Genomic DNA, 10783 nt, shown 5'->3' on the forward strand with positions numbered 1-10783 from the left:
GATCGGTAATGGTTGCCTTTTTTCTTTTAATAATTACAAAATACTATTAGATGGCCTCACACAAAATATTTCAATTTTAAGGGGGAGGCTTAATATCTGTTTACAAGTCCGTGTGTTTAAATAACGAATATTAATCAACGATGGATACACATAATGAAATCACATTAACTTAAGGTCAATAAAGAAAGTTTAAATAGTGGATATTTGTTGGTTTGGGTGGAATATCGATTTTAATTCACGAGTGATCATAGAAAATTATATGCGCCACTCGTGAAAATATATTTTTCTATGATCACGAGTAAATTAAAATCGATATTCCACCCAATCCAACAAATTTTCTTTTTATTTTATGCTCACAAATTAATATTTTTATACGTTTGCCGATCCGTTAAAACCAATTTCCCTTTGGGCGCCCCAAAATATCATTACCGCTTTTACACTAAGCGTTGCGAATAGTCCACAAGAAAACAAACGTTAAACAATAACTTTTTTGTATTTACAATGCAACACATATCAAGCGAAAAGAAAAAAACACCGATAACATCATTTAAAAAATAAATAATCATGATGACACAATTGGTGGAGTCTATTTATAGCGTGAATAACGCTAACAGTGTGTATATGTATGGTCAAGGGAAGTTACTCCGTATGTTGATATAAATATTCATCGAAGAGTTCTCGCTCTTGGTGGAAGAATGCGTGGGGGGTCACAATGGGGTAAAACAATAGTGCCGGTAAAACAGTGAAAATTATCGATAATTTTCACTGATAATTTTCACTGTTTTAACAGTGAAATTATCAGTTTTAATTCACTGATATTTCTCTATAAACCACCGGAAAGCATAAAATAAATCCATATAATTTTCTCTAAAAAATATATAATCATAAAAAATAATAATGCAAATAAATCTGGACAGATTATGGATAATTTACAAACGAAATTAAACAATCAATTCAGAAATCGGTAGATGGAATATTGGAACAAATACACATTGCATTACGACATTTTCTGTTTTTATGTTCTAATGTTTTCATGAAAATATCCATATTATAACTTATATCTGTTTACAATACTGTTTAAAATGATGAATTACGATAAATACCTATGTTGTGACTTTAACATTTACTTATGATGAACGCGTGTCAAAGAGCAACCACCTTGTCTGCAATGACACGCTTAAATACTTTGGTGTGTAGCAAAAATAATAAATGCGAAAGACTTACATATATATACTTTTTCATTTCATTTTTAGTTCAGTATTAGATCGAGTATCATGGCCGGACGTCTTTTGTGGCTCTGTGTATTAATGTTAGGTAAGCGTTTCTTTAAATTATTTCCAATTCTGTGGACGTAATTAATACTATTCCATGGCTTATTATTTGAATCATAGTACGGCAGCCAGATATGCTTACAGTTGTACCATGTCTTCAAATCATAATAGTTCCATTTAAGTTTAAGATTAGATAATTAACTCGAAATACAATCACCTATTTGATCGCAAATGTACAAAAGCACAATTGTTGGAATTTGTCTAACGTATACATAGTAAAATAGTATGTCGTGGTCTTATCAATCAAAACGTGCTGCCAAAGTGCACTTAAATATTGTACGAAAATAGTATCTGTGTCTGAAGTTGAAATTCTCAATACAGTTATGGTTTCATCGCTGTACAAATATGCAAAGTAAACCAACATGTATTTAGTTTGCATGGCATTGAGGCTAGAGTATATCAAAGAAAGTTTATTTGAAATGTGGTTATTTGTCAGGCGTATTAATGTTTTTTTGAAAATTCATAAAATTTAATGATAACCATAAATTTATTCACATTTAATTGTAAAGAATATTGAATCTGTATTGACTTTTTGCTTTTTTTTATGGACATTTGGGTGAACGGACAGCCTTTAAACTGGAATAGACGGCCTTCGGACTACCCCCGTACAGTCAATTTATCTCAGCTCGAGCCCTGCTTTAATTCTATAGCTGCAATGAATGTGAACAACGGAGAAGGAAACTATGTTTATAGGTAAACAGACAACCCCTTAACTTACTTGCTTGCTATAGTATAGTTTGCATTGATCATTTAAACAAAGTTCGTAAAGAGTATAGCTATGTGTTAGATCTTTCCACTAGTTGCTTGTTATAACCAGCGCAGCTATTTACGGTGTTCATAAACTACACATCGCCCCATCGGTTCAAAAAGGTACCATGTGCCTTCTTATTACAATGGCACACGTAAACTTCTAGCATGTAATTAGCTTTTTATTCTGTAAGTACTACCTATTTTTCGCAATAACCTTTCCTGTTATAAATAACATAAAAAAATTGCCTATGGACTTGTTTTTCGCGATGTGCGAACTTTTTTATTCTTATATGTTTTGGTAGTGTCTAGTGAATGTATTCAGTGTAAGCTTTTGGGTATATATATATATATATATATATATATATATATATATATATATATATATATATATATATATATATATATATATATATATATATATATATATATATATATATATATAACTATCGTTATTCCAACGGTCGTGTTCGATTGTTAATCAAAAACTTCTTCGTATGTTATAGATCTCGATTGTTTCTTGCAACGTAAACTTATTTAAGTGTAAAATTCTTTAATTTATATGGCACTATGACTACGACCTTTCCTCCTTACATGAACCGCGCTCTGTGAAAAGGGGGTTTAATGCATGTGAGTAAAGTGTCGTCCCAGATTAGCCTGTGCACTTCGTACAGGCTAATCAGAGACGACCCTTTACGAAAAAAACTTGATTTTTGCTAATAAGAGACTTTCTTAAAACGAAAAATGTCATAAAAGCGGAAATTGTCGTCCCTGATTAACCTGTGCGGACTGCACAGGCTAACCTGGGACGGCACTTTACGGACATGCATTAAACCCCCCATAGCACGGCCCAACTGCATTTAGTGTTAACATCTTCATTTCACAGCTTGGTGGATCAGAAACCTGACGGAAAGTTTTATCAAAAAGATCCTAGTCGTTATAGAGTATATTGTAATGAGTCCGCCCTCAGATCCAACGGCCATTCGATTTATATCCTGAACGTCAGGTAAGTATTATTAATTATAAGTATAGATGCTTCATTTGTCCAGTTGAATTTGTCCTAATAACATGTCTTTTTGATTCGATCATTATTAAACTTTACAACAAACCAACGTTTAGTACGAGTGGTTGTCTTTAGTAATGTAGATAATACAGACGTTTTACAATATCGACCAGTGATTCATGCTTATTTAACTTGTATAAATCCGCTGTAGTATCCCAATAAATTTACGTTTTTTTTCTTTTGCTTTTGCAGTGTAACAGATGGCGTAACCTATCTGAATGACAACTTTAACGTGACTGTTATTGGTTTTACTAGTACGTGGAAATATTCATATTACACAAAGGCAATTTCGATTCAGATTATAATGCATTGTTGCAGTTTTATTGCAGGGAGTAGATTTATGTTGTAAAATGTAAAAGAAGAACAATAAGCTTCGTTGAAATGTTGGTGTAAAATTGAAGTTAAAAAATATAGCACAAGTATAATGACGTTAGTTACTAGTATATATTATTTGAACTTAAAGCAATATGACTTTTTGTCAACATTTCATTTCCGCAATCTTAAGGCAAATACATATAAAAACATATCACAGATATGTAGTTAACCCCTTTAATTAAAATGGCTTTCAACATATCAACATGTCAAGTTAGTTTGCAATGACTTTTCGCACAGGGAATCATTGCTCTGGTCAGCTGATCGTTATTATACACAAAAAACATTAAATCACCTAAGTTTACCAACAAAGCCAATGCAGGCCTTTAAGGCGTAGCCTTTCTGCTTTATTAAAAACGCAATATAAATTTTGACTATGCACAACGCAACCTATAGTCTCCACCACCGGTGCAAAAACGCTACCTACCGGCGTCCAATCGAATTCTTCGTTGACGGTAACATCAACAGACGGTCGGACAAACAGTTCACAATGGAGCAGCTACGTCTCCGTACCAATGAGTGCCAAAACTAGTAAGTACCGGAATGTTTTAATATATGTTTGAAATGGGTCGGTTCAGCAACATATATGAATCGAAAGTAAATGGAAAACCAATATCAAATAATTAACAAATACAGCTATATATATGTTTTGTTTCAAACAATATACCGTGTTTGACATGCTATCCATACATTTATCTGGCATATATCCCGTTCAAGCTCTTGTCAATTGTAAGTGTGAAAGGTGACACATTCCTGTATGTTTTCTAGCATTTTACCCTTACTCTTATAGGCAACCATATATGGGTAACAAACGGTTCTGAATTGTAAATAAGAAAATGTTGTAGCTTAATACTACATGTTTATGTTCAAGTAAAGTTAATTTAACATTAACTTAATGCTGTATTAACATATTAGTACATTATAAAGGACACATATTTGATTTAATTGTTACATTGGCCTTCATATTATCAGCATATCAAGTGAGTTCAATATGAAGCAGTGTTTCGGTTATGGATGCTTTTGTTCCGGTAAGCTGATTGTTATCAAACAATATCTGTCAATCTAGAGTTAATCAGGAACATACATATCGGCCTGCAAAGCGCGGCCTTTGTGTGGAAGTAAATTCACATGAAAAATGTTAACTAGGCACAACGGAATCAGAAGTCACCACCACCGGCTCAATAACGGTAACTGGCGGCGTCTTGCAGGAATATGGGGTCAACACGACGTATTTATATACGGAAATGACAACAGACGGTGGTTTACACGGATCGAAATTTAGCAGCTCAGTTACCCTACCAATAACTTTCAAATCTAGTAAGTACTGATATATGCTTTCAAACAATTGTCACAAGGGCCGGTTAAGTTACATGAATGGAATAAGAAGTATGTGGTAGACCCATATCATATAATTAAGAAATAAAGCTGGTAACTTTTTTCTAACAAAAAACCGTGATCGGCATAATATGAACGCATTTATTTGAGATATTCCCTGTTCATGCCCTTGTGCACTGTAATTGTAATGTTTTTAAGTCTTAACGTGACTTTATTAAATTAAGTTGGTTTTTTAAACCATTTGATGAGTCTGTTTTTAATTTAGAAAAAAAAAACAGAACAGTTTCAGTCGGTATCGCTGATTTGTATGTGTTTAATGAAAAACCCTTGCGAAACACACTAGATTCCATATTGATAACAAGCGCTTTTTGTCCCATTTATGTACACCATTTATTTAAGGGGCCAGATCCATGATAAAGAATTAAGTTTTGCATCGAAAGGCTAATTGAAACGCTTTCGAGTGCGTTTCCTGTGTAGAACTAATACTTGGTGTGCATTTGAGAAAACGCTCCCAAAGTGGGGATCGAACCCTCGACCTCCCGGGTTATAGACGGACACCATATCAATTACGCCACGGCGACCTATGAAGAGCATTAAGTTGGTTATAATCGGTTACATTTTTGTTTTCCAATGAGGCAAAGTTTCACAGAGTGTGTCTGGAAAAAAGTTCTTAAAGTAAACAAAAAGTACAACAGGAAACATTGTTTAATTCAAAAGTTTTTGTTTAAAAAGCTATTTAAATGTAATTTATCATTCTGTGGAAACAGTTTACAAGGTACAAGTGCCTCGACTCTTTGACAACATAATTAATATCTTATTGTAAATACTGTGACATTGATTTGTTCCCCATAATATTGTTTATTCAACTCAGAGTCCTCTTCAACGGATGTTGGCCTAATTGTCGGAATCGTGGTCGGCGTGGTGGGTCTCACCCTTATAGCAATCGCGATTTACGTCGTTTGGAAGAAACGTGGCAAAAAGAAAATCCAAATATCTGCCACAACTGGTCCGAAACACAGTGTTGAATTCACAAATTTCGAGTATAAGCACCTTGATCGCGATGGGGGTTACATCGGAGCTGGAGGTGATGTCCGTGTTTCAATTGGTGGCTCTCCCTCCACGGCTGGAGACTCAAAAGGTAACACCTTACGCCAATCTCTCACGTCTTCGAATTCAAGGGTCATAGTTTAGGAAAACATTGTCACCACTATAGAGGTCACAGTTGTGACTCAATATTGATGAGTCTGTATGTCTATGGGAAATTACCTTTATTGGCCATAACTTTGCCATTTATTGATGGATTTTTAAGTAACTTTAGACAAAATAAGACAACCTGTTGGGTGTACCACCCGTTCCCCTATCTCAAGGGTAAATTTCATATTAAGTGTGTACAGTTCCAATTCGGCCTTAAAAGAGCTTAAACATTCATGTGTTCACCATAGATTTGCAATCTATTATAGGATATATTTATAACTTGGCACAAAGCAATAAATCTAACGACACAAGTAGCGTGTAAAACTTGTGAGCACCTTACCTCAAAGGTCAATGTCACACCATTAGGACATGGCATTTTGTGTGTAACAACTGTCTCCTACCTAATTGGTCAAGGAGTTAAACGTCAAATTTGCCCATACACAACAACAACATAACTGTCTAAGCCATTACTTTGCACACATATGGATAACTTGGCTCAAATGCTATTCATTATAAGGAGATAAACTTGTCTCCTCACCTAAAAGGCCAAGGTCAACCTTCAAATATGGCTATATAACGGCTTATTTGGACTGTATTTTTTAATCATGCTCTTTTAGATAATTTACTTATAATAACAACTATGAGGACATGCGTAAAACCTGTTTCCCTACCTCAGAAGTCATGGTCACACTTAGAGGTCAATGACCAGAATTGGCTTATCCAGCTTAAAACAGCTTATCCATTCTCTACATATTTTATTCATATCTTAACCCATTTATGCCTGGTGGACTCTCCCATCCTTCTTAATTGGATCAATTTATTTCCAAAATTAAGGATGTCTTGTATATTTATTGCTATATTTAGAGAATTTCTTACAAAAATTCCCTTAAGCAAACAGCGCAGACCCTGATGAGACGCCGCATTATGCGGCGTCTCATCTGGGTCTAGGCTGTTTGCCTAGGCCTTTTTCCTTGACGCTAGGCATAAATGGGTTAATTTGACGATAGCTAACCACAAATGACTATCACGAAGAGACTGAGTATTTCGTGTATCACCTGACTCATTGCCTGAAAGGTCAAGGGCACACTTATAGTTAAAGAGTCAAATTTTGCCACAAACAGCTTGTGTTTGACAAAAGAGGATTTAATGTAGGGCATCTTAGCTCTATCGGAACATTTTTTGTTATAATTGTTTTAATCTTATTGTTATTTTACTAAAATGTCTTCAACAGTTGGTTAAGATGAACTCTGCTGAGCGCTAAAGGGCCATTTTGGCCCTCTTCTTTTAAATATTGCTAATTGTGGCAATAGAAATAATTGGAGTATTTTCGCCATTCATGAAAATCTTGACAACATATGTCAAATATGATACACAACAGAATTTTATGTTTTATTCAATTTGTAATAATAATGGCAAACACAATCTTTGAATAATATATACAAGTACAAAAGTAAACAGGCCTGCCCCACAAATGAATGAGACATTTGTGTTTCTGCTTACTTCAGTGCCAGTGAACGAATAAGTTATTGAGGAGGCTATTTCTGCACACCACGCTACAACAACGGGTGATAATATAGACAACCCCGCATGCAGTGAATACGTTGACAAAGCCAGTGATGATTAAAACATTCTAACTCTTTGAAATCTTGAACTTGTAATCTGATAGTGATTTTGAAGAAGCGATTTTTTCCTTCTTAGGAAATGGCCATTTCTCAAAATGTTGAGATGTTTTCGTCTAAAAAAAATTTCACATTTATGAGAACTTTGTGACTGAAATTTTGAAGAGCTTGCAGCTGATTATTTTACAATTTTAAAAAGTTTGCGACTTAAATTTTCATAATTTTGAGAAATTTGTTACTGAAGCTTTCACAGTTTTGAGAAGTTTGCGACTGAAATTAAAAAAAAAATTAGCACCACTTTTTTTGCAAGTTGTGCAGCCAAACGCAACTTCACAAAGACGGTGGAAAAAACTGTGAATAAGAATAATAGACTGCAGTTTGAAGAGAATAACTGAATGAACTAATGACTTTGTAAACTAAGGATTGTATTGGATGACAGTGTCAAATTTTGTTTTTTTGTAAACAAAATGATGGAAGAATTTAGTGAGTATATTTATATATATATATATATATATATATATATATATATATATATATATATATATATATATATATATATATATATATATATATATATATATATAAGTTTGACCACAGATTGTCCGACCATTTAGTAAAATTACGGTCCGACCCCGGGTCCCAAACATGTGTCTGCAAGTACATGCACTTTTGCACCGTCGTTTACGCCTGTGGGGGTACTGTTTGCGGGCCTTATTTTCTGAAAAAAATTAACAGCTGTGCGAAAAATTTGTTTGTGCACTTTTTTTTCAGAGGGACTCGCACATACTAAGGTGAAAAGGAACGCCGAACTCTGACAGCGTAGGTTTAAGTAAGCTAAGTAATGTAAAACACATTAATGATGAAGTCAAATAAAAATGAACTAAAATGTCTTGCAAGGGTAAAATCTCAATATTAATGTTAATTTCAAACTCCATTTTAAAGGAAGTTTGTTTAATGTTTGTATAAGCAGACAAAGGCATCTGACGAACATAGGATGCATTTCTCGGTGTCTTGTTGATCCACTACAGCAACAGCAACAGCAACAATAATTCTTAGTGCTTTTGCATAGACCATTCCATGACGGTGACTCCAGTTTTGTTCATGTTTCTGCGTTTGTGTACATTTGTGTCATGTCTTGTGCACTTGTTTTGTGCCTCGCTCTTTGGTAATTGGTTCATTGCAATAAGTAACCCATTTATGCCAAGTGGACTCTCCCATCCTTCTTACTTGGATTAATTTATTGCCAAAATTAGGGATGTCTAGTATATTTATTTCTATATTTAGAATATTTCTTACAGAAATTCATGTACGCATCATGCGGCGTCTCATCTTGGTCTACGCTGCTTGTCAAGGCCTTTTTCTAGACGCTAGGCATACATGGGTTAAAGGACCGTTTTGTTTAAGAGTCTTTTCTCCTGCTGGTGCATGGGTATTCGACTGAGACCGGGACACAAAACGATTAATGATTGTTTAGACCCGTTATTCATTATGAATAGTCTTATTTGAACTTGCATTCAGTTGTGAGTCCGTATAATTATTTTATCGTCCTTCTTATTCTCAGCACAACCCTTAATTTGTAAGCCGAGAAATAAGATAGCTGAGATCGAGCTTCGCTAGCCGTATTTGTCATAAGGCTCATTTTCGCGTGACGCGGGTCATATTATGTATTTTAGTGTATGGCTTACTGTTACTCATTCAAAAATGAGCATCCATGCCTAATCAAGTTATACATACAGTTTTAGTTCATCTTATTAATGTTGTATGTGATGCTTCGTAATATTTTAGGCTTTAAATAATTCCAGACAAATCTATCCGCCATAAATTCTTGAAAACATGAAAATCTACCGTCAAAGTCTGATGCATCTTATGTATTTCGCAAAAAAAAAAACTGTGATCATGTTGTCTCTGATGATTATATGTTTAGGTTCGAAACAAATAAATTATCAAACTAGTAAATTAATTGAATACAACTGAATCCTCCGCCCAGTCAAAGTATATATGTGTTGCTCTCACAATGACTTTGATTTATTTAAGTTTTCATCTTACCATATATTATTAGTATGGCCATACATTGTGAGCACTCAATGACACGTAAATGCAAAGTGAAAGATTGCAAAAAAGAATACCAAATCCACTATTAATTCCATTTGTCGTACAAAACGGTAGGTACTTCTAGAAATGTTGAAGCTTTCGACGTTTTAAGTTGTAACAAATACTTTCGATTGTTCGCCTAAATGTTCATCCTGTTGTTTTCGTTGTCTGCTGTATGTCCGTGGGTTGTGAACTTTTGACATCGTTTGTTTACCCCCCCCCCCCCCAATGCGTCTTCTTCTGACATTGAAGCTTTCGTGTCACTAACAGTGATATAGTACACGCTTATTCCAAAGAGACCAGCGTCCTTAATACATATAAATGCTCGATAACTCTAAAACTTATGCCATGCAGTATTACTAAGCAACCATTTAATTTATTCTTTGACAACAAATAATTGTACCACCTCGAGAAAAATGATATATTACTGTACATCTAACTAAATGTATGTAACTTCTATATCGATTTCAATCTTTTATGTGTCTATGTGTATTTTGAAATATTATTCCTATTTACCCAGCCATTAAATAAATGCTCTTACATAGTCCAATACTGTTGTTGTTGTTGTTGTTTTAAGCGTCTTAGGAAGTTGTACGGTTCCTCATTATTCAGAAGACATTTTAGTCCTACACTCAAGTTGTTGCTATGTTCTGTTTTTTATATTTATAAGTCCCCACTATTGTTATTGGTTCTATTCTTTCAAATCTGATGTAAGGTTACTAAAATGACAAGCATCTCATTGCGGCTCATTACAATGTACCTGCAATACATTATATTTTTTTATTTTATGATAAATTGCTTAGTTTATGTAGATGATTCTTTTTTAACCTATTTATGCCTAATGGACTCGCTCATCCTTCTAACTTGTATCAACTTATTTCCAAAATTAGGGATGACTAGTATATTTATTTCTATATTTAGAATATTTCTTACGGAAATTCCTTTAAGCAAACAGCGCAGACCCTGATGAGGATCTACGCTGTTTGCCAATGCCTTTTTTCTAGACGCTAGGCATAAATGGGTTAAACAAA

General features: G+C 34.2%; 1 protein-coding gene across 3 annotated transcripts in view; it reads left to right on the top strand.

The window, feature by feature from the left end:
- Positions 1-10302, top strand: part of LOC127838664 (uncharacterized) — a 10745-nt gene extending 443 nt beyond the window's left edge. Inside the window, exons 2-10 of one of the 3 annotated variants that reach the window (XM_052366532.1) lie at positions 1254-1314; positions 1900-2024; positions 2965-3084; positions 3334-3395; positions 3892-4044; positions 4660-4830; positions 5720-5986; positions 7548-8144; positions 8433-10302. In XM_052366532.1, coding sequence (XP_052222492.1) covers positions 1987-2024; positions 2965-3084; positions 3334-3395; positions 3892-4044; positions 4660-4830; positions 5720-5986; positions 7548-7564 — 828 coding nt within the window. In that variant the 5' untranslated portion in view covers positions 1254-1314; positions 1900-1986 and the 3' untranslated portion in view covers positions 7565-8144; positions 8433-10302. Of the gene's footprint in view, positions 1-1253; positions 1315-1878; positions 2025-2964; positions 3085-3333; positions 3396-3891; positions 4045-4659; positions 4831-5719; positions 5987-7547; positions 8145-8432 lie in introns of all 3 variants that reach the window. The other 2 variants (XM_052366530.1, XM_052366531.1) reach the window with 2 other exon arrangements.
- The last annotated feature ends 481 nt before the right edge of the window (positions 10303-10783 follow it).

This window comes from Dreissena polymorpha, chromosome 7, assembly GCF_020536995.1.
Source record: "Dreissena polymorpha isolate Duluth1 chromosome 7, UMN_Dpol_1.0, whole genome shotgun sequence".
Classification (NCBI taxonomy): domain Eukaryota; kingdom Metazoa; phylum Mollusca; class Bivalvia; order Myida; family Dreissenidae; genus Dreissena; species Dreissena polymorpha.